The sequence below is a fragment of the Daphnia pulicaria genome, chromosome 7 (genome assembly GCF_021234035.1).
Source record: "Daphnia pulicaria isolate SC F1-1A chromosome 7, SC_F0-13Bv2, whole genome shotgun sequence".
NCBI lineage: Eukaryota > Metazoa > Arthropoda > Branchiopoda > Diplostraca > Daphniidae > Daphnia > Daphnia pulicaria.
Window position 1 is genome coordinate 9,667,382 of NC_060919.1, and position 23,190 is coordinate 9,690,571.

The window sequence follows — 23,190 nt, forward strand, 5'->3', positions numbered from 1 at the left end:
CGACACATTATCGACCGCAGAAGACCCAACCTCAGAGTCGAACGACTCCGGACCTGATCGTGACCCGCAAGGACAGACCAGGAGGAAACGTACGCGAACAAAGAAAATTAAACTCAATCAAGAATAATCATGAAGATTGCTACAATTAATATTGCAAGAATCAGCTCGGAAGAACGCCTTATCCTTCTCCTAAATTATTGCTTAACACAGAAATTCGACGTAGTCGGTCTACAAGAAGTCGCCTTCGCCTCCTGCCCCATTCTGGAAAATCATTTCCAGCTTTTCGCCGCTCCTGGGCCGAATAAAGCGGGAACGGCAATATTGGTTGCAAAACATATTGCTGTTCATCATTCTGTGTGTGACCCAGACGGCCGCCTCATATCTGTTCAATTTAATAATGTCTCTTTTGTTTCCCTTTACGCCCCGTCCGGGAGAGTCTTCCGTGACGAGCGCAGTGTTTTTTTTCGCGTCATAGTTCCGGCCTTCCTATCCTCCATCAAACGGCCACTTATCTTGGTCGGGGATTTCAATGCAGTTGATGGCCCTCAAGATCGCATCAGATTGGCTGGGACGAAGCCTTCTACCCCAGTTGATCACGCCTTGGTGGCCCTGGTGGCCAGCCTGGAACTGGTTGATATGTGGAAGGCCCTGCGGCCACGAGATTTAGGCCACACCTTTACCCATCAAGGCGGATCCGCGAGGATTGACCGGATCTACTGCTCCCGCTCCATCAAAAATTCTGTCACTGATATTCGATTAGATTCCACCTACGTCACGGATCACTCTGCCATCCTCGCCCACTGCTCCCTGCTGTCTGAAACGAGCAAAGAAGAACGCCCTAAGTCCTGCATTTGGAAGTTGAACGTATCGATAGTGTCGGAAGACGCATTCGGTAGCCTCTTCCGTAATTTCCTTGCCACCGTGTCAGCTCTCCCCCTCCGCCGTACTAATGTCTCCGAATGGTGGGACAGTATTTTCAAACCAGGGGTGAAAAGAATAGCCCAAAGTTACTGCCGTCGTCGAGCGCGCCTGGGCCGAGAGATGGGCCGCTTCTACCAGAACTGCCTTTCCGAGATGACCCAACCGGGCCGTGAACTTTCCTGGCCCGACTATCAAGCTCTCCGGGAGGAGGCGCGTAATTGGAATGTTCGACTTCTCCAGGGTGCGAAAATTCGCTCCCGTTGCACCTCAGTCACCGATACGGACTCCCCGTCGCTCTACCATGTCCGGAAGGAAACAACCCGTGGACGTCTTTCCATGATCAGCTCCTTGTCCGGCGGCAACGGTGAATTGATTGTCGACGACGGGCGGATCAACCAGATCCTTACCGACAGCTTCCGTCAAGTTTTCAGTCAGGAGCCTAGTGGAGACGCTGCCATGGAGACCTCCTTCCTTGGTGGAATCCAGAAAGTGGTTTTCTCATCTGAACTTTCACGCCCTGTCGAACTAGCGGAGGTGGCTTCCACTCTTTCTAAAATGCCACTGAATGGCAGCCCTGGTGAGGACGGGCTGCCCTACGACTTCTATCAACAGTTCTGGGCCGATATCGGGCCCATCTTTCTCGAAATGTTTGAAGCCGTCTTACGTCAAGGTCGCGTGACAGAATCCCAAGCTATGGGATTGATACGTCTAGTGCCGAAATCTGACTGTCCCACCACGGTGTCTGATTATCGGCCCATAGCGCTATTGAATTGTGATTACAAATTAATGGCCGGGACAATCGCTCACCGCCTCAAAAAGACACTGCCCGACGTCGTCGGACCCTCTCAGTGTGGCGGAGTACCTGGCAGAAAAATCAGCGATAACTTGTCGCTCTATCGAGACGTCATTGCCTTCATAGAGGAGCGACACGGCCCTTGCAACTCCAGCTTATCGACAAAAGCAGTGCCCGGCGTCGTCATTGGCGTTGACTTTGCCAAGGCGTATGATCTGGTTCCGAGAGAAACACTTTGGCGGATATTGCACGCCTTTGGATACCCGGAATTCTTTATCAAATGGATCCAATCCCTCTACGCTGGAGCCCGGATGGCCATTCTCAACGGTCAAACGGTGGCTGGAACCGTGTCATGCAGCGCCTCTCTGAGACAGGGTTGCCCGTTATCGATCCACCTCTATGTGCTTTTTCTGGAGCCGCTCCTCTGCCGGCTGCGCCATGAACTAACGGGGATTACCATGTTCAACCGGAAGTTGGTTACACGGGCGTTTGTCGATGACGTCGCCATATTTGCCGACTCGGATGGCGATATCCGCCACGGTGTTCAAATTCTACACGATTTCTGCCAATGGACAAACGCTCGACTTAATACTGTTAAGTCAAAAGCCCTTGGCCTCGGAGGATGGGCGCAGCGCACAACATGGCCGGTGCCTTGGCTAACATCGGACCCAACGCTTACCCTCCTCGGTATCTCGTTTTCCCATTCCATCCAAGAAACGACCAACCGGATTTGGGATGCGGCCTTAGGCCACCTGCAGGGGATTCTCCGAACCCATGTTGGCCGCTGCTTTTCCCTGCACCAACGGGTTCACTTCCTCAAGACCGACGCCTACTCTAGAGTTGTATTTATCGGCCAAGTCCTACCTTGCCCGCCGTCGTCTGCTGTCAAACTCCACAGCGCCACTACGAAATTCCTGTGGGCCGGGCGACTGGAGCGGCCTCAACCCGGCGCCATTTTCCGGCCAACCACAGCCGGCGGTCTAGCTATGCTACACACGGACCTCTTCCTACAGGCTCTGTTTCTCCGGCCCATCGCAGCCACCGTGCTAGGTCCTGACACCTGCGGCCGTTTTCTCCTTCGGTACTGGCTCGCCTTCCCAACGCGAGCCTTCCTACACTGTTTCACCGACACACCGGCGCCGATGTCCTTCTTCCAGCGTCCGGCGCACATCGAAACCGCCCTTCGGAGTCTTAAAGCGCTCTTCGGCAACGGACTCTCCCCACCGTCTCCTCTGACCCATTGAAAGATTTATTCTCTACTTCTCACACCGGAATTCGTCCCAGGGCATATGGAGCGCGCCCAGCCGCTGCTGGACTGGGAGGCGATTTGGCGCTCTGCCCGTTTCCTCCCACCGCCCATCCGCGAGTCGCAGTTTCTCTTCAACCACCGGCTACTTTTCACGCGAGACCGCTGCCATAACATTGACCCAAGAGTGGACCCGATCTGTGACCGATGCCACCTGGAGGACGAAACGGCGGAACATCTGATGATCGGCTGCCCCGTCCGCCAAGAACTAACGGCCTGGCTCCAGTCAACTCTCCAGTCCCTTGGCTGCGTCGGTAATCTTTCGTCTTGGATCAGAGGAGATGTCGGACAACTGCCGTATCGTTCCCCCGCCCGTTTATTGGTAGCGGTCTTTGTTGACCTCTCTTGGAGGACTCGCCAGCGTCGCCGTTTACTTACCATCGCCGAAATACAGCACAAATGGAAATCCTCCTTCCCCGGTCAACAGTTTTCCCATTAACAGTCTCTATTCCGAACCATTCGTCATGCTCTTAATTTATTTGTACCCCCCCTGCCCTCTCAGGAAGGCCTTGCCTCTTTTACACCCACCCTGTGATAACCCCGTATAGTCATAACGTGTATTGTCCCTTTGTTTGTTGATCCACTGTGTCAGTTAATTGTCTAGTTTAATCAGTCTCCGAAATACAGAAACGTTCCTAAATCAAAAAAAAATTCCCGGTATGGGAACGGAGAGATACGTTTTATTCAGGAATTCTATTGTTTCAATTCTTTTCGTTTATTTGCGGATATTTCCGGTGTTACAGTAACAAGTTGGAAATCAGCAAAGATAATCCCAATTTGATGTTGGTCCGTGTGGGGTGCGGAAGTTCCTCTGGAGTTGGTCCCGGTAGGGTGGAAGGCAACAGACGGCGTGGCAGTTTTCGTACCTGCCATCTAGTAGTATTTGGGAGAGTCAAAATCAGTATTTCGAAAAAGATTGCATTATTGGAAAAGATCAAAGCGTCGGTATCGATGATTTCCCGTAATGTCCCAGGCAAAAACGGTCACATCTGATCATTATGAGGCGTAAAGAGTCTGCAATTGTGCAATGCTAGGCAAAACATGTGGTACTGGAGATGCAGGGTATCGATCCCCGTACTTCTCGCATGCTAAGCGAGCGCTCTACCATCTGAGCTACATCCCCATGAAATGCAACACTTGAAGTGATTATAGACAACAATAATAAAATCAGAATGGATCTTCTAGGGCTCATCCGGGAATCGAACCCGGGACCTCTCGCACCCTAAGCGAGAATCATACGACTAGACCAATGAGCCGTGTTCAAAGAGTGTCAAAATGTGTTTCGAGCGTCTATGTCTAAAGTGAATTGCTTGTCTTTTGAGTTATGCGATTGGGTTCACTTTGTAGCTTTGACGAAAAAGATTGGCCGTCACCCGGACTATTCTTGTTTGATTTACATTTTGAATGTGCCAAAATAGCTCAGTTGGGAGAGCGTTAGACTGAAGATCTAAAGGTCCCTGGTTCGATCACGGGTTTCGGCAGGAATCTTCGTTCAAAATCCCATATGGTCTAGTGGCTAGGATACCTGGCTTTCACCCAGGAGGCTCGGGTTCGATTCCCGGTATGGGAACGGAGAGATACGTTTTATTCAGGAATTCTATTGTTTCAATTCTTTTCGTTTATTTGCGGATATTTCCGGTGTTACAGTAACAAGTTGGAAATCAGCAAAGATAATCCCAATTTGATGTTGGTCCGTGTGGGGTGCGGAAGTTCCTCTGGAGTTGGTCCCGGTAGGGTGGAAGGCAACAGACGGCGTGGCAGTTTTCGTACCTGCCATCTAGTAGTATTTGGGAGAGTCAAAATCAGTATTTCGAAAAAGATTGCATTATTGGAAAAGATCAAAGCGTCGGTATCGATGATTTCCCGTAATGTCCCAGGCAAAAACGGTCACATCTGATCATTATGAGGCGTAAAGAGTCTGCAATTGTGCAATGCTAGGCAAAACATGTGGTACTGGAGATGCAGGGTATCGATCCCCGTACTTCTCGCATGCTAAGCGAGCGCTCTACCATCTGAGCTACATCCCCATGAAATGCAACACTTGAAGTGATTATAGACAACAATAATAAAATCAGAATGGATCTTCTAGGGCTCATCCGGGAATCGAACCCGGGACCTCTCGCACCCTAAGCGAGAATCATACGACTAGACCAATGAGCCGTGTTCAAAGAGTGTCAAAATGTGTTTCGAGCGTCTATGTCTAAAGTGAATTGCTTGTCTTTTGAGTTATGCGATTGGGTTCACTTTGTAGCTGTGACGAAAAAGATTGGCCGTCACCCGGACTATTCTTGTTTGATTTACATTTTGAATGTGCCGAAATAGCTCAGTTGGGAGAGCGTTAGACTGAAGATCTAAAGGTCCCTGGTTCGATCCCGGGTTTCGGCAGGAATCTTCGTTCAAAATCCCATATGGTCTAGTGGCTAGGATACCTGGCTTTCACCCAGGAGGCTCGGGTTCGATTCCCGGTATGGGAACGGAGAGATACGTTTTATTCAGGAATTCTATTGTTTCAATTCTTTTCGTTTATTTGCGGATATTTCCGGTGTTACAGTAACAAGTTGGAAATCAGCAAAGATAATCCCAATTTGATGTTGGTCCGTGTGGGGTGCGGAAGTTCCTCTGGAGTTGGTCCCGGTAGGGTGGAAGGCAACAGACGGCGTGGCAGTTTTCGTACCTGCCATCTAGTAGTATTTGGGAGAGTCAAAATCAGTATTTCGAAAAAGATTGCATTATTGGAAAAGATCAAAGCGTCGGTATCGATGATTTCCCGTAATGTCCCAGGCAAAAACGGTCACATCTGATCATTATGAGGCGTAAAGAGTCTGCAATTGTGCAATGCTAGGCAAAACATGTGGTACTGGAGATGCAGGGTATCGATCCCCGTACTTCTCGCATGCTAAGCGAGCGCTCTACCATCTGAGCTACATCCCCATGAAATGCAACACTTGAAGTGATTATAGACAACAATAATAAAATCAGAATGGATCTTCTAGGGCTCATCCGGGAATCGAACCCGGGACCTCTCGCACCCTAAGCGAGAATCATACGACTAGACCAATGAGCCGTGTTCAAAGAGTGTCAAAATGTGTTTCGAGCGTCTATGTCTAAAGTGAATTGCTTGTCTTTTGAGTTATGCGATTGGGTTCACTTTGTAGCTGTGACGAAAAAGATTGGCCGTCACCCGGACTATTCTTGTTTGATTTACATTTTGAATGTGCCGAAATAGCTCAGTTGGGAGAGCGTTAGACTGAAGATCTAAAGGTCCCTGGTTCGATCCCGGGTTTCGGCAGGAATCTTCGTTCAAAATCCCATATGGTCTAGTGGCTAGGATACCTGGCTTTCACCCAGGAGGCTCGGGTTCGATTCCCGGTATGGGAACGGAGAGATACGTTTTATTCAGGAATTCTATTGTTTCAATTCTTTTCGTTTATTTGCGGATATTTCCGGTGTTACAGTAACAAGTTGGAAATCAGCAAAGATAATCCCAATTTGATGTTGGTCCGTGTGGGGTGCGGAAGTTCCTCTGGAGTTGGTCCCGGTAGGGTGGAAGGCAACAGACGGCGTGGCAGTTTTCGTACCTGCCATCTAGTAGTATTTGGGAGAGTCAAAATCAGTATTTCGAAAAAGATTGCATTATTGGAAAAGATCAAAGCGTCGGTATCGATGATTTCCCGTAATGTCCCAGGCAAAAACGGTCACATCTGATCATTATGAGGCGTAAAGAGTCTGCAATTGTGCAATGCTAGGCAAAACATGTGGTACTGGAGATGCAGGGTATCGATCCCCGTACTTCTCGCATGCTAAGCGAGCGCTCTACCATCTGAGCTACATCCCCATGAAATGCAACACTTGAAGTGATTATAGACAACAATAATAAAATCAGAATGGATCTTCTAGGGCTCATCCGGGAATCGAACCCGGGACCTCTCGCACCCTAAGCGAGAATCATACGACTAGACCAATGAGCCGTGTTCAAAGAGTGTCAAAATGTGTTTCGAGCGTCTATGTCTAAAGTGAATTGCTTGTCTTTTGAGTTATGCGATTGGGTTCACTTTGTAGCTGTGACGAAAAAGATTGGCCGTCACCCGGACTATTCTTGTTTGATTTACATTTTGAATGTGCCGAAATAGCTCAGTTGGGAGAGCGTTAGACTGAAGATCTAAAGGTCCCTGGTTCGATCCCGGGTTTCGGCAGGAATCTTCGTTCAAAATCCCATATGGTCTAGTGGCTAGGATACCTGGCTTTCACCCAGGAGGCTCGGGTTCGATTCCCGGTATGGGAACGGAGAGATACGTTTTATTCAGGAATTCTATTGTTTCAATTCTTTTCGTTTATTTGCGGATATTTCCGGTGTTACAGTAACAAGTTGGAAATCAGCAAAGATAATCCCAATTTGATGTTGGTCCGTGTGGGGTGCGGAAGTTCCTCTGGAGTTGGTCCCGGTAGGGTGGAAGGCAACAGACGGCGTGGCAGTTTTCGTACCTGCCATCTAGTAGTATTTGGGAGAGTCAAAATCAGTATTTCGAAAAAGATTGCATTATTGGAAAAGATCAAAGCGTCGGTATCGATGATTTCCCGTAATGTCCCAGGCAAAAACGGTCACATCTGATCATTATGAGGCGTAAAGAGTCTGCAATTGTGCAATGCTAGGCAAAACATGTGGTACTGGAGATGCAGGGTATCGATCCCCGTACTTCTCGCATGCTAAGCGAGCGCTCTACCATCTGAGCTACATCCCCATGAAATGCAACACTTGAAGTGATTATAGACAACAATAATAAAATCAGAATGGATCTTCTAGGGCTCATCCGGGAATCGAACCCGGGACCTCTCGCACCCTAAGCGAGAATCATACGACTAGACCAATGAGCCGTGTTCAAAGAGTGTCAAAATGTGTTTCGAGCGTCTATGTCTAAAGTGAATTGCTTGTCTTTTGAGTTATGCGATTGGGTTCACTTTGTAGCTGTGACGAAAAAGATTGGCCGTTACCCGGACTATTCTTGTTTGATTTACATTTTGAATGTGCCGAAATAGCTCAGTTGGGAGAGCGTTAGACTGAAGATCTAAAGGTCCCTGGTTCGATCCCGGGTTTCGGCAGGAATCTTCGTTCAAAATCCCATATGGTCTAGTGGCTAGGATACCTGGCTTTCACCCAGGAGGCTCGGGTTCGATTCCCGGTATGGGAACGGAGAGATACGTTTTATTCAGGAATTCTATTGTTTCAATTCTTTTCGTTTATTTGCGGATATTTCCGGTGTTACAGTAACAAGTTGGAAATCAGCAAAGATAATCCCAATTTGATGTTGGTCCGTGTGGGGTGCGGAAGTTCCTCTGGAGTTGGTCCCGGTAGGGTGGAAGGCAACAGACGGCGTGGCAGTTTTCGTACCTGCCATCTAGTAGTATTTGGGAGAGTCAAAATCAGTATTTCGAAAAAGATTGCATTATTGGAAAAGATCAAAGCGTCGGTATCGATGATTTCCCGTAATGTCCCAGGCAAAAACGGTCACATCTGATCATTATGAGGCGTAAAGAGTCTGCAATTGTGCAATGCTAGGCAAAACATGTGGTACTGGAGATGCAGGGTATCGATCCCCGTACTTTCTTCTACTGCTCTTTCTTTCTTCTTCTTCTTCTATCTTCTTCTTCTTTCTTCTTTCTTCTACTGCTCTATAATCTTTTCTTCTACTGCTCTTTCTATCTTCTACTTCTTTCTTCTACTGCTTCTTCTTTCTTTTCTTTCTTCTACTGCTCTATAAACCGTCTACTGCTCTATAAACCGCGGGCGTGTCTAAGTGACCTTGGCGTGTCTGTGATTCGGTGTGTTTGTTTGTTTGTTTGTTTGTCCGTTTGTTGTTTGTCTGTAGCGGCGAGACGCAACCAGTGGCGAAAGTTTCGAATTGAGTAAGCGAGGCGATACACACACACACGTCAGCTATCGTTTGTCCGTTTGCGCGCGCCCTTCCCGCCACACACACACACACGGGCTCGAACCGTGTGCGTTTTTTTTTTTTTTTTTTTTTTTTTTTTTTTTTTTTGGGACAGGGGGGGGGAGAGGGGGGTAGAATTTGTTAGTAGTCGGGTAGGTTTTTTTTTTTTTCCATCGGTTATTTGTCGATGTCCTCTATTAGATTCCAGTGTACTACTTGGGGTTTGAACCATGGTCGGAGAGGTGCTTCCGCCGCACATCCGATTGGGATGGCATTGTCGCACACACTCTAACCACTACACTATCAGAACTGATATTCATATCGAGTTGGAATTTGGACAGATGGTTGTTGTTGTTGTTGCGCTTCCAGTGTTTCGTGCGCGGCGCGCGCCGTTTGTCTTGGACATGTATTTTTACATCCAATTTCCTCCATAGTATTCCATCTTTCTAATGGTGTATTGGTTAGCGTGCACTGCTACCATGCGAGAGGTCCGAGGTTCGATCCCGGTACAAGGCATTGTTATGAATTGTTAATTTGTAAACTTCAATTTTCAATTTAGAAATTGGTGTCTATCGGGATTTGAACCTGAAAACTCACGCATGGTAAGCGAACTTACTAACCACTTGCCCACCAATTGATATTCAAGGATGATTTCATTGAAGTTTGGTTTCAAACATCTCTGCATCTCGCGTTGCGAATGACAAACAGGTGAGCGTGACGCGACGCACCATATCTCTACGACATATTTATATATCCCGTTACTTACTTTGAAATCCTTATCTCTCTTGGTGTATTGGTTAGCGTACTCGGCTACCATGCGAGAGGTCTGAGGTTCGATCCCTGATCCAGGCGCTGTTATTATTTATTAATTTGCAATGTTCAATTTGCAGAAATTGGTGTGTCTATCGGGATTTGAACCCGAATACTCACGCATGGTAAGCGAACTTGCTAACCACTTGACCACCAATTAATGTTTTTTCTTTGATCTTACTGACAAGTTGTTTCAAACATATCTGCGTCTCGCGTCACGTCGCTCATGACGCACAGGTGATCGCGACGCGATGCACCGTGTCTCTAAGACATATTTATAGATCCAATTCCCTTTATGGACTCAATCTCTCTAATGGTATATTGGATAGCATACCCGGCTACGAAGCGATAGGTCCGAGGTTCGATCCAGAGTCCAGGCGCATTTATTTGTTATTAATTTACAATGTTCAATTTTTTCAATTTATAAATGGGTGTCTTTCGGGATTTGAACCTGAAAACTCACGCAAGGTAAGCGAACTCGCTAACCACTTGACCACCAAATGATGTTTTTCTTTTGATCTTATTGACAAGTTATTTCAAACATATCTGCGTCTTGCGTCAAGTTGCTGATGACGCACAGGTGAGCGCGAAGCAATGCACCGTGTCTCAACGACATATTTTTACATCTAATTTCCTCTATTAATTTCCATATCTCTTATGGTATATTCGTTAGCGTTCATGGCTACGAAGCGACAGGTCCGAGGTTCGATCCCCGGTCAAGGCATTGTTATGAATTGTTTATTTGTAAATTTCAATTTAGAAATTAGGGTCTATCGGGATTTGAACCCGAATACTCACGCATGGTAAGCGAACTTGCTAACCACTTGACCATCAATTGATATTCATCACTGAGCTCATTTAAGAGTAGTTTCAATTATTTTGGCGTCTCGCGTTACACACGTCGCGTAGCTCTTGCCTCACACAGGTGAGCGCGACGTGACGCACCGTATCTGTACGACATATTTTTAAATCCAATTCCCTCTATTAATTTCCATCTGTCTAATAGTGTATTGGTTAGCGTACTCGGCTAATACGTGAGAGGTCCAAGGTTTGATCCCGGGCAAATGCTTTAATATTGATTATTAATTTGCAATGTTCAATTTTTAATTTAGAAATGGGAGGGTCGATCGGGATTTGAACCCGAGTACTCACGCATGGTAAGCGAACTCACTAACCACTTCGCCACCAATTTAAATTAAATGTTGATCTCATTGAAGAGTGGTCACCGTATAGTGGTTGCTCATGCCGAGTTGAAAATTATTCACTATTTTTCGCTCACGTCGGGCTGAAAAGAATTCACCCTAAGTTGCTCACGACGGGCTGAAAAGAATTCACTCTATTTCGCTCACGACGGGCTGAAAATAATTCAATCTATTTTGCTCACGACGGGCTGAAAATAATTCACCCTACGTTGCTCACGCCGAAGTTAAAATTATTCACCCTATTCCGCTCACGACGGGCTGAAAAGAATTCACCCTTATTTTCTCACGAAGGGATGAAAATAATTCAACAAAAGTCAATCACGACGGGCTAAAAGTCAAGTGGGATGATTAACTTTCCTGATTTGGCTCACGCTTAACAAGTAGCTACAAAGAATAGTTGTAAAAAAGTGAGAATGCGTTCGACGGGCGAAACGTGTTCAAGGTACAAAAAACCGAGGATACCTTCACCGCGACTCGAGCCCGCGGGGGTGGGGCCCCCGAAGGGGCACCCCCGCGGCCGCGAGAGCTCGTGGTGAAGGAATTCGAGGGAATTTTTCGGGTCAAACACAAGGTATCGGAGATTCAATGACATTGGTTAAACTGGCAAATGATTTGTCCACGGGCAGGAAATTTAAGCGCAGGCTCACGCTTAACGGGCATGAAATTTTAAAATTCCTTCAGAAAACGCTAGGTCATGAGTGGATATATGAGATATCTAATGGCAGTGGTTTAACTGGTAAATGCGTAACTGAGTTCGACGGGCGAAACGTTTTCAAGGTACCAAAAACCGAGGATACCTTCACCGCGACTCGAGCCCGCGGGGGTGGGGCCCTCGAAGGGGCACCCCCGCGGCCGCGAGAGCTCGTGGTGAAGGAATTCGAGGGAATTTTTCGGGTCAAACATAAGGTATCAGACATTCAATGAAAATGGTTTAACTGGCAAATGATTTGTCCACGGGCAGGAAATTTAAGCGCAGGCTCACGCTTAACGGGCAGGAAATTTTAAAATTCCTTCAGAATACGCTAGGTCATGAGTGGATATATGAGATATCTAATGGCAGTGGTTTAACTGGTAAATGCGTAACTGAGTTCGACGGGCGAAACGTTTTCAAGGTACCAAAAACCGAGGATACCTTCACCGCGACTCGAGCCCGCGGGGGTGGGGCCCCCGAAGGGGCACCCCCGCGGCCGCGAGAGCTCGTGGTGAAGGAATTCGAGGGATTTTTTCGGGTCAAACACAAGGTATCGGAGATTCAATGACATTGGTTTAACTGGCAAATGATTTGTCCACGGGCAGGAAATTAATTCTTTTAAACTGTTAAAAACTGGCTGGAAATTTTAAGTGTCCTACAGAACACGTTGGGTGAAACATAGCAACTAATTCGCTAACGTCGGGTGATGAATTATTCTACCAATTTATTGCAAATGCAACTGTTGACTATCAATGTTGCCTCATATATGTCGATGACTTCCTCCCAAGAAAATACACCAATACCTCTCAATAGCTATGTGGTTAGAGAACAGGACTCAAGATACGATGGGCTTTTGTTCAAACCGGCAACGTGGAATGTATAGAAGGAAAAAGGAAATTATGAGGTATTCAGATTGAAAGCCAAGTAAATTATTTCAAACACTTTGTCAATTTTTATTTTCACAATTTATGAGTATTGAACCTAAAGACATTATTATGCTATGCGAACACTCTAACCAATACACCACCAATCATATATTTTACTTTTACCTCTCAAGTGGTTATTCGAATTTTATATGCGAAGCTGAGTTTTGTAAGTTTCAGTAAAATACAGGAGCAAATACTTACGGGCCAAAGAATTACGTCGTGCGATTAATATTTATTGGTATTTAGAGCAAATCCGAATTAACTTAAGTGGCTGATGACTTTTCCCCCTGTTTAACTGATAATACAACTCAACAGCTCAGTGGTTAGAGCTCTGGATCCAGGATACAACGGCCCGTTGTTCAAGCCCTCATCGAGATAAGTACGAGATACATGTGAGTCTAAGGGGAAGGGTTACATGAGGGAGGAGTGTGCAAGGAGGGGATGGTGAGGGGTGGGGAGATAGAGAGGGGGAGGATGAGAGTGGGGAGTAGGAGGGGAGAAAGTGGGAGGGGAGAAAGTGGGAGGGGAGGATGAGGAAAGATAGGAAGAAGGAGGGGGAGATAAGAGTAGGAAGTTTGACGGACCAAACGTGTACAAGGAACAAAAAACCGAGGATACCCTCACCGCGACTCGAGCCCTTGAGCGTGGGGCCCCCGAAGTGGCACCCCCGTGGGCGCGAGAGCTCGCGGTGAAGAAATCCGAGGAAATTGTCAAATCCAATTCAACCAAACTCTGAAAAATACAAGTCCCAAAAATTTCCTAAATTCCACCGATACTTGGTTGCAACGAAAAAAAACAAGTCCACAAAAAAAACCCAAAAGACCGACTGGCTCACGGTGGAAGATGTAAAAGTCCATAAATAGATGAAAAAAATAAGTCCCGGACAGTAAGGAATTGGCCAGTGGGATTATACGAGAAGCGTTTTGCTCCATGTGTAGTGTGCGCTTAGGTGATTATGTCTAGCCGCCTGGTTCGCCGTCCTTGGACGGGCCTAGGTATACTAGTCTACTACTCTATAAACCGCGGGCGTGGGTAGGTGACCTTGGGTTGTCTGTGATTCGGTGTGTTTGTTTGTTTGTTTGTTTGTCCCAACCGAGGTCCAGAGTCGTTTGTCTGTATCGGCGAGCCGCAACCAGTGGCGAAAGTTTTTTCGAATTGACTACTAAGCGAGGCGATATACACGTCAACTTTCCTCACCGTTTGTCCGTTTGCGCGCGCCTTTCTCGCCACACACACACGGGCTCGAACCGTTTGTGTTTTTTTTTTTTTTTTTTTTTTGGGACAGGGGGGGGGAGAGGGGGGAGAGGGGGGGAGAGGGGGGTAGAATTTGTTAGTAGTCGGGTAGGGTTTTTTTTCCATCGGTTGTATGTCGATGTCCTCTATTAGATTCGAGTGTACTACTTGGGGTTTGAACCATGGTCGGAGAGGTGCTTCCGCCGCACATCCGATTGGGATGGCATTGTCGCACACACTCTAACCACTACACTATCAGAACTGATATTCATATCGAGTTGGAATTTGGACAGATGGTTGGTGTTGTTGTTGCGCTTCCAGTGTTTCGTGCGCGGCGCGCGCCGTTTGTCTTGGACATGTATTTTTACATCCAATTTCCTCTATAGAATTCCATCTTTCTAATGGTGTATTGGTTAGCGTGCACTGCTACCATGCGAGAGGTCCGAGGTTCGATCCCGGTACAAGGCATTGTTATGAATTGTTAATTTGTAAACTTCAATTTTCAATTTAGAAATTGGTGTCTATCGGGATTTGAACCTGAAAACTCACGCATGGTAAGCGAACTCGCTAACCACTTGCCCACCAATTGATATTCAAGGATGATTTCATTGAAGTGTGGTTTCAAACATCTCTGCATCTCGCGTTGCGAATGACACACAGGTGAGCGCGACGCGACGCACCTTATCTCTACGACATATTTCTAGATCCCGTTACTTACTTAGAAATCCATATCTCTCTTGGTGTATTGGTTAGCGTGCTCGGCTAACATGCGAGAGGGTTGAGGTTCGATGCCGGATCAAGGCGCTGTTTATATTTATTAATTTGCAACGTTTTATTTGCAGAAATTGGAGTGTTTATCGGGATTTGAACCCGAACACTCACGCATGGTCAGCGAACTTGCTAACCACTTGATCACTATTTCATGTTTTACCTTTTATCTTATTGACAAGTTGTTTCAAACATGTCTGCGTCTCGCGTCAAGTCGCTGATGACGCACAGGTGAGCGCGACGCGACGCACCGTGTGTCTAAGACGTATTTTTACATCACATTTCCTCTATTTACATCATCTCCTAATAGTGTATTGGTTAGCGTGCTTGGCTAACATGCGAGAGGTCCGAGGTTCGATCCCGGGTCAAGGAGCAGTTATGAATTGTTAATTTACAATGTACAATTTTTTCAATTTAGTAATTGGTGTCTATCTGGATTTGAACCTGAAAACTCACGCATGGTAAGCGAACTCGCTAACCACTTGACCACCAATTCATATTAATCAATGAGCTCATTTAAGAGTAGTTTCAAACATTTTGGCGTCTCGCGTTACACACGTCGCGTAGATCTTGCCTCACACAGGTGAGCGCGACGTTACGCACCGTATCTGTAAGACATATTTTTACATCCAATTCCCTCTGTAAAATTTATCTCTCTTATAGTGTATTGGTTAGCGTGCTAGGCTAACATGTGGGAGGTCCGAGGTTCGATCCCAGGATGTGTTAAGGATAATTAATTTGCAATGATCAATGATCAATTTAGAAATTGGAGTGCCAATCGGGATTTGAACCCGAGTATTCACGGATGGTAAGCGAACTAGCTAACCACTTGACCACCAATTGATATTTTTTCTTCGATCTTATTGACAAGTTCTTTCAAACATACCTGCGTCTCGCGTCACGTTGCTCATGACGCACTGGTGAGCGCGACGTGACGCACCGTGTCTTTAAGATATATTTTTACATCCAATTCCCTATACTGATTCAATCTCTATAATGGTCTATTGATAGCGTTCTCGACTACGAAGAGAGAGGACCGAAGTTCGTTCCCGGGTCATTTCGCTGTTATGAATTATTAATTTGCAATGTTCAAGTTTTTCAATTAAGAAATTAGTGGCTATCAGGATTTGAACCCGAGTACTCACGCATGGGAAGCTAACTTGCTAACCACTTGACCACCAATTAATATTTGGCTTTGATCTTATTGACAAGTTCTTTCAAAGATATCTGCGTCTCGCGTCACGTCGCTCATGACGCACAGGTGAGCGCGACGTGACGCACCGGATCTCTTAGACATATTGTTAGATCCCATTCCCTACGACATATTTTTACATCCATTCTCTACGTTGAGCTTCATCTCTATAATGGTGTATTGGTTAGCGTCTACTGTTACCATGCGAGAGGTCCGAGGTTCGATCCCGGTCAAAGTCAACTTTATTTAATGTTAACACGAATTAATTTAGAAATTAGGATTATATCGATATTATATCGAGTCACGTTGCTCATCGAGCAGACGATGGTAATCATTGTTGTTTACAACAACTGACACGTCAAATTTTGTCTCGAGTAATTGATTTCTTCGATTTTGATTTCTCGATTGCGATTGATTTCATACTCCAAACTGTGTAAATTCGAGACAAATTGGGTAAGTCAAACTGGTGTATCAAATAGATACAGTGTAAATATACAATTCTTTCATCATTTGTCAAACGTAAATATTTGTGATTGACTTATGTTTTGACTTACATGTAACAAGACAAAAAGTTTGACGAATTGGTGACTTCATCGACTCTTTTCAAACTTTCAGCCAAATAAAGCAATAAACTTAATTGCCAGGTGACTTATATAGATTACATTTATCTCAATTGCAACAAATTCAACTGTTTCATGTTTTGCATTCTAGATTTCTCGGCCTGTTGTGTATATAATCACAGTGACTGTGTTTCTACTTCAAGCCTGCGACTGGCATCTGGATTTTCATAGCCAGGTACAAGTATTGCTATTTTATTTCATTTCAATTACAAAAAAAAGATGATGAAAATATTTGTTTAATTCACCAGTTTGTAGTGTACTATCGAAAGGACTGCATTCCCTTCTTCGAGCCCATGACTGGCATCAGGATTATCATAGTCAGGTAAGATTTTTCAGTTCACTTTTATCCATTTGAACAAGCCCATGGTTTGAATCTTTGCTACGAACTCATAAGTCATTGTCTTCGACGATTTTCTTCTAATAATTATCCGCTCTCGGTGTAGTGGTTAGCGTGTTGGATTTCAAACACTGGGGTTAATGGTTCGGTTCTTGATAACAGTACCTAAATTAACGATGGTGAAAATTGTTGTAGTTACCAAACGCGACCCTTTGAATTGTTTTTGAACACTCGAGTTCTTATACGTGTATGTAATTTGCATTTTAATTTTCAGCCTGTAGTGTACAATCGAGGTTAGTGCCTGCCTTCCTCACTTGCGGCCCATGACTGGCATCAGGAATTTAATTGTCAGGTACAAACATTGCAGTTTATTTCATTCCAATTAAAAACAGTAGGATTAAATTATATTTTAACATTCATTAGCCTGTAGTGTATTATCGAAAGGACTGCATTCCCTTCTTCGAGCCCATGACTGGCATCAGGATTATCATAGTCAGGTAAGATTTTTCAGTTCACTTTTATCCATTCGAACAAGCCCATGGTATGAATCTTTGCCACGAACTCATAAGTGATTGTCTTCGACGATTTTCTTCCAATATTCATCCGCTCTTGGTATAGTGGTTAGCGTGTTGGATTTCAATCACTGGGGTTAATGGTTCGGTTCTCGATGACAGCACATAATTTAACGATGGTGAAAATTGTTGTATGTGCTACCAATCACGACCATTTGAATTGTTTTTGAACACTCGAGTTCTTATACGTGTATGGATTTTGCATTTTAATTTTCAGCCTGTAGTGTACAATCGAGGTGAGTGCCTGCCTTCCTCACTTGCGGCCCATGACTGGCATCAGGAATTTAATTGTCAGGTACAAACATTACCGTTTATTTCATTGCAATTAAAAACAGTAGGATTAAATTATATTTTACCTTCATTAGCCTGTAGTGTATTATCGAAAGGACTGCATTTCCTTCTTCGAGCCCATGACTGGCCTCAGGATTATCATAGTCAGGTAAGATTTTTCAGTTCTCTTTTATCCATTTGAACAAGCCCATGGCATGAATCTTTGCTACGAACTCATAAGTGATTCTCTTCGACGACTTTCTTCCACTTTTCACCCGCTCTTGGTGTAGTGGTTAGCGTATTGGATTTCAAACACTACGATTAATGGTTCGGTTCTCGATGACAGCACATAAATTATTGATGGTGAAAAATTGTTGCACGTGTTAGCAATTACGACCATGTGAATTATGTTTTGTATTAATTTTGAACACTCGAATTCTTATACGTGTATGTATTTTGCAATTTGTTTTTCAGCCTGTAGTTTACAATCGAATTGAGTGCCTTCCTCACTTTCGACCTACGACTGGCATCAGGAATTTAATTGTCAGGTACACTTTTTGTCGATTCCATTTATTTTAATGAAAACAATTAGCTTTCACAAATATTTTCATTCACCAGCCTGTAGTGTTCCGTCGAAGTTACTCCGTTTCTCGCTTCCAGCCAACGACCGGCATCAGGACTTTAATTGTCAGGTAAATTGTTTTTATTGTACCTTTTTTCCATTAGAACATGTTTATAGCACGTTTTATTACCTGCTATAAAATTGGTAGTTGATAACTTTAGAACTTTTTTGCCAAAAATTATTCTAAGTTGGTGTAATGGTTAACGTTCTAGCACGGTAATCTCGATCAACAGAGGCTCTGTGTTCAACTCTCGGGCGGTGTGTTTTAATTTAGAAAGAATGTTGGTCGATAATTGAAATTTATGTTAGTGGTTTGCTATGTTTTTGACTGTGTCCAATGCTCAACAAAAGAGACAGAGTTCAATTCAGTAGCTCTAGGTTACTATTTTTTTGTCGTCGAATCGCCGACCAATTTGTACCCAAACATGGTGTAGTGGTTATCACCTTCGGTTCCTAATCCAGTGGTCAAATGTTCGAATCTACTTCCAATCAAATTCGTTTTGGGTCTTTGTGAAGAATTTCGTTATTCTGTTGAACTTTGATTAAGTTGGCAATTGTTTATCATGTACTTCCTTAAAAAAAAAAAAAGAAACCAGAAATCGCCAGGTAACGGTGATTTTGTCGTCGATTTACTACATTTTTGTATCGAAACGTGGCGTTGTGGTTAGTGTGTTCGATTTCAAACGCACAGGTTGATGGTTCAAGTCTGGTATCATAAAATAAACTTAATAAAAAATATAAACCAATAAAAAATGTGCGCGTCAGTTACTGAACTTGGATAAGATGTTTGCAATTTTTTACTGATAAAAGCTTTTATTTTGCATTAAATAGCCTGTAATGCATCGAATTTGTGACCAGATCTTCAAGTTGCCATTCACTTCCGCTCCGAGATGTCTTCCAGCTTACTTCTAACTTCCTACGGCATCAGGACACTCATTGCTCAAGTAAAGTACTTTCCGAATTCCAACAATTTAAAGTCCGTAGCATGTTTTTATTAGCCTGCTAAAGACTTATTAGTTGTGGTGTCCGACGGTTTTCAGCCAATTTGTGCTGGTCTTGGTATAAAGGTTAGCATTTTGGCTTTTAACAGTCACAATTGCGATAAAAATCCCGATCAAGTCAGCATCAAGTTGAGCGCAAATGAAAATAATTGCATAATTGTTGACATTTTTGGGGGTCAGTCATTGTAAAACGAACAGTCGACAACCGGAGAGGAGCTAACCTGCGATGCGTATTTGTTTATCAGATGTGAACCTTAACCGGGCTGTACCACTGGGATATTGAGCACCGGTTGTGTCGACGGCTTACGTTCGAATTTGTGTTTGATTTTAAGCTTTTTGAAATTTTTGCGGTGTAAAGCCCTCCAAAAGCCCTCCAAAAAAGCCCTCCACTGATAGAAGCGAATTTTTTTGATAAATTAGGGGTTATTTTGCTGATTTGAAAATGCCACCGCGTCGCGAATTAACTCGAGAGGAAAAAGATGAGAAGAATAGGAAGGCTAGGGAAAAAAGAAGTAACGAAGACCCGGAGGCTAAGGAAGTGCGATTGGCGGCTAATAGGGAAAGGGCCAAGATCGCTCGTGAAGAGAAGCGACGTCGGCTCAATCCCGAAGAAGTTCAGGTTGCAAAAAATTTGAATGCGAAAAAGGCTAGGGAAGAGCGTCAGGCAGAGGCACCTGACGAGAGAGCGTTGAGGCAGAGGTTAGATGCTGAGCGGAAGAGAGTCGCCCGTGCTAACGAGACTCAGGTTGAACATGAAGCTAGACTGCATGATCAGCGAATCCGTCAGCAACTCCTTCGACAGGAACAAGCGGAAGAAGAAAATCGTGCTCGACTGTTAGCCGAGGCGGAGCGGCAAGCAGTTTTTCGTCAAGAAGAAGAAAATCGTGCGCGACTGTTAGCCGAGGCGGAGCGGCAAGCAGTTCTTCGTCAAGAAGAAGAAAATCGTGCGCGACTGTTACCCGAGGCGGAGCGGCAAGCAGATCTTCGTCAAGATGAACAAATTCGAGCTCGATTGCAAGCCGAGGCAGAGCGGCAAGCTGCTCTTCGTCAACAAGAAGCAGCAATTATTCTACGAGCGATGAATCAGAGACCTGCATGTGATCGCCCAAGAGTTGTTCTTGCTAATGATGCTGTGGCAGAGCGTCCAGCAAGACAACAACATCAGGCAAGAAAGAGAGCTGCTGACGACACCGAAACTGCTGAAGAACAACGAGCTAGGTTGCAAGCCCAGGCATTGCGGAAGAAATATCTGCGGAGAGATGAATCGGAAGCAGAGAGATCAGCAAGACTTCAAGATCAGGCATTGAGGCAAAAATCTCTGCGGAACGAGGAATCTGAAGCAGAGAGATCTTCTAGACTTTGTGAGCAGGCCTTGCGTCAAAATTCTTTGCGGAAAGAAGAATCCGAAGCAGATAAATGGGCAAGACAGCGGGCACAGGCACTACGACAGAAATCTCTACGGGATAAGGAACTTGAAGCAGAGAGGCTTGCTCGACTTGGCGATAAGTCATTACGCCAGGAAGCTGTACGTTGCAGAGCAACAGGAGAAGAAAGATTGGAGCGTGCTATGGCTGATAGATTTTTTCACGAAGTAAATCTCCTCAACGAAACTGAGCAGGAAGCTGCAGAACGACGTGAGCAGCACACAGAAGTCATGACTGATTATAGAGCGACTGAAAATGAGGAAGAAACAGCTGATAGGCGTGAAGAGGATAGGTTGCGAACAGAGCTACAGCGAGAACATCAATTTGAACGAGAGCGAGAAGAGGAAGAACTGCGAGCAAGAAATGCGCTTCAACACGCCGAAATTGTTCCCGTTGAAACCGCAGACCACGAAGCTTTTCTTCGTGAGATGCACCTTGATCGCAACCGTGCCGGAAATCGGCGAACGCATCGGATAGCTTGCAAAGACATTGTTGTAGAGGATCGGGTTCATTTGCTTGACATTGGAGATTTGACCAAGATTTGTGCTGAGTGTGACGCCAAACACTTTGAAAAAGAGATGCCAAAAGATCAAAAATTCCAGCGATGCTGCGGAAAGGGAAAAGTGATTATTCCACCACCAAAGCCATGTCCGCAACCCTTGGCCAGTCTCTTGCAAAATCAGCATCCAAAGTCCAAGCAATTCATGAAGCAAATTCGAAACTACAACAGTGCTCACGCTTTTGCTTCGCTTGGAGCAAACCAATCTCCACCACCAAACCGAGGCCCCTACTGCTATCGAATTCATGGCCAGATTTACCATCAAATCACTCCGCTTGGTCCAACACCAAATCCCAGATATGCAGATCTGTATTTTTTGGACTCGGCGCAGGCCACTGATTATAGGGCAAATATCCAGGCAATGTCGGGTTGTTGTAGAATATTGATGGAAGAATTGGACGCTATGCTTCGAGAGAAGAATCCGTACGCCTTGGTTTACAAGATGATGCGCCAAGTTCTTGAAGAAGAATACGTTCAACGGCAGGCCGCAAATCTTCCTCACTACACTGTCGGCATGATCATCACTTGTGATAGAAGAAATGTCGACCAGCGGCGCTACAACTGCCCGACGGCCCACGAGATAGCAGTAGTATTCAAAAGCTCTGATGGAGCTCCGCCATCCAACAGAGATATTCGTGGCCATCTCTATATTCCCGTCAGAGGCCGACGTTTCATCCAGATTAACACACAGAAGCCCATGTGTGATCCGATGTGTTATCCTCTGCTATTCCCCAACGGTGAAGATGGTTGGCATGCTCACATGAATTATAACACCACCAGTCGGAGGGAAAGAGATGAAGCAGCAGCAATGGCAATGATTGTTGATGAGGATGAAGAGGAGCAGATTGATCCCCTGTGGCCCAACCCCAGAGTGTTAATTCGTGAAGAAGTCGCCGCAGCAGATGGCAATGCTGAGATTGAAAATGAGCGAAATGTAGAACCGGAACCAGCCGAAGCAGACGAGAACGATGATCAACAACCAAACAGGAACAGAGGCCCACGCTCAAGAGTGACGCAAGCCGAGTTCTACAGTTCAATCATGTCAATCCGCGGTGATTTCAATATCGTTTTGTCCGGGGGTGCCCTCACTCAGCAATATTTTGTCGATTCTTACGTCAAGACCGAGGGGAATCGCATAGATTGGCTCAGAAAACACCAGACAGAGCTGCATGTTGAGCGCTACTGCGGTCTGATGGATTACATCAACAATCGAGCGGAAAGAGAAAATGTGGAAGTTGGCACTATCTACATTCTCCCTTCGTCCTTCATTGGCAGTCCTCGAGCCATGAAGCAAAATTATCAAGACGCGATGGCAATTGTTGCCAAATTTGGAAAACCAACTTTTTTTTTAACGTTTACTTGCAATCCCAAGTGGAGAGAAATTACGGCAAATATTGCGAACTATCAGACAGCTTCTGATCGTCCCGATATGGTCGCACGAGTCTTCCACTTGAAGAAAAAAGAGTTGGTCGACGACATCGAGAAAAAGCAAGTTTTGGGTTTCGCCACAGCTCATATCGAAGTCATCGAATTTCAAAAACGCGGTCTTCCTCATTGCCACATGCTGATCTGGATCGATAAGAGAGATGCCCCTTTATCACCAGAAGATATGGACAAGACCATTTGTGCGGAAATTCCCGACAAGTCCCTCCATCCAAGACTCTACGCCGCTGTTATGGCTCACATGATCCACGGCCCGTGTGGAGCCATCAACAAAAAGTCTCCTTGCATGGATGTTGAAGGGTGCACCAAAAAGTTTCCGAAAGATTTCATCGCAGGAACCATCATCAACGACAACGGCTATCCGACTTATAGAAGAAGAGACACTGGAGTTAAACATCCGTTGAAAAGAGGGAATGTCGTCTATGAAGTAGACAACAGATGGGTTGTGCCTTATAACCCTTGGTTGCTGCTGAAATATGACTGTCACATAAACCTCGAATCCTGCGCTTCACTCACCAGTGTCAAATACATCTTTAAGTACGTGTACAAAGGCCATGACAGCGGAAACATTGA

The 23,190-nt window shown here is 45.2% G+C and overlaps 1 protein-coding gene, 1 long non-coding RNA gene and 14 other non-coding genes across 16 annotated transcripts in view; 11 read left to right on the forward strand and 5 right to left on the reverse strand.

Moving 5' to 3' along the window:
* Positions 1 to 4,204: 4,204 nt before the first annotated feature.
* Positions 4,205 to 4,276, reverse strand: Trnap-agg. The gene has a single exon. It is a non-coding gene; the product is annotated as a tRNA-Pro (tRNA).
* Positions 4,277 to 4,518: 242 nt separating this feature from the next.
* Trnae-uuc lies at positions 4,519 to 4,590 on the forward strand. Its single transcript has one exon. It is a non-coding gene; the product is annotated as a tRNA-Glu (tRNA).
* A 518-nt stretch (positions 4,591 to 5,108) lies between these two features.
* On the reverse strand, positions 5,109 to 5,180 carry Trnap-agg. The gene has a single exon. It is a non-coding gene; the product is annotated as a tRNA-Pro (tRNA).
* Positions 5,181 to 5,332: 152 nt separating this feature from the next.
* Trnaf-gaa lies at positions 5,333 to 5,405 on the forward strand. The gene has a single exon. It is a non-coding gene; the product is annotated as a tRNA-Phe (tRNA).
* A 17-nt stretch (positions 5,406 to 5,422) lies between these two features.
* Trnae-uuc lies at positions 5,423 to 5,494 on the forward strand. Its single transcript has one exon. It is a non-coding gene; the product is annotated as a tRNA-Glu (tRNA).
* Positions 5,495 to 6,012: 518 nt separating this feature from the next.
* Trnap-agg lies at positions 6,013 to 6,084 on the reverse strand. Its single transcript has one exon. It is a non-coding gene; the product is annotated as a tRNA-Pro (tRNA).
* Positions 6,085 to 6,236: 152 nt separating this feature from the next.
* Positions 6,237 to 6,309, forward strand: Trnaf-gaa. Its single transcript has one exon. It is a non-coding gene; the product is annotated as a tRNA-Phe (tRNA).
* A 17-nt stretch (positions 6,310 to 6,326) lies between these two features.
* On the forward strand, positions 6,327 to 6,398 carry Trnae-uuc. Its single transcript has one exon. It is a non-coding gene; the product is annotated as a tRNA-Glu (tRNA).
* Positions 6,399 to 6,916: 518 nt separating this feature from the next.
* On the reverse strand, positions 6,917 to 6,988 carry Trnap-agg. The gene has a single exon. It is a non-coding gene; the product is annotated as a tRNA-Pro (tRNA).
* A 152-nt stretch (positions 6,989 to 7,140) lies between these two features.
* Trnaf-gaa lies at positions 7,141 to 7,213 on the forward strand. Its single transcript has one exon. It is a non-coding gene; the product is annotated as a tRNA-Phe (tRNA).
* A 17-nt stretch (positions 7,214 to 7,230) lies between these two features.
* Positions 7,231 to 7,302, forward strand: Trnae-uuc. The gene has a single exon. It is a non-coding gene; the product is annotated as a tRNA-Glu (tRNA).
* A 518-nt stretch (positions 7,303 to 7,820) lies between these two features.
* Positions 7,821 to 7,892, reverse strand: Trnap-agg. The gene has a single exon. It is a non-coding gene; the product is annotated as a tRNA-Pro (tRNA).
* A 152-nt stretch (positions 7,893 to 8,044) lies between these two features.
* On the forward strand, positions 8,045 to 8,117 carry Trnaf-gaa. Its single transcript has one exon. It is a non-coding gene; the product is annotated as a tRNA-Phe (tRNA).
* Positions 8,118 to 8,134: 17 nt separating this feature from the next.
* On the forward strand, positions 8,135 to 8,206 carry Trnae-uuc. Its single transcript has one exon. It is a non-coding gene; the product is annotated as a tRNA-Glu (tRNA).
* Positions 8,207 to 16,481: 8,275 nt separating this feature from the next.
* Positions 16,482 to 19,097, forward strand: LOC124348589. Its single transcript, XR_006920056.1, has 9 exons — positions 16,482 to 16,564; positions 16,638 to 16,711; positions 17,001 to 17,078; positions 17,150 to 17,223; positions 17,516 to 17,593; positions 17,664 to 17,737; positions 18,043 to 18,116; positions 18,187 to 18,260; positions 19,022 to 19,097. It is a non-coding gene; the product is annotated as an uncharacterized LOC124348589 (long non-coding RNA).
* Positions 19,098 to 19,633: 536 nt separating this feature from the next.
* LOC124348710 overlaps positions 19,634 to 23,190 on the forward strand; it is a 4,457-nt gene continuing 900 nt past the window's right edge. The window contains exon 1 of the mRNA XM_046798985.1: positions 19,634 to 23,154. Coding sequence (XP_046654941.1) covers positions 19,634 to 23,154 — 3,521 coding nt within the window. The remainder of the gene's footprint in view (positions 23,155 to 23,190) is intronic.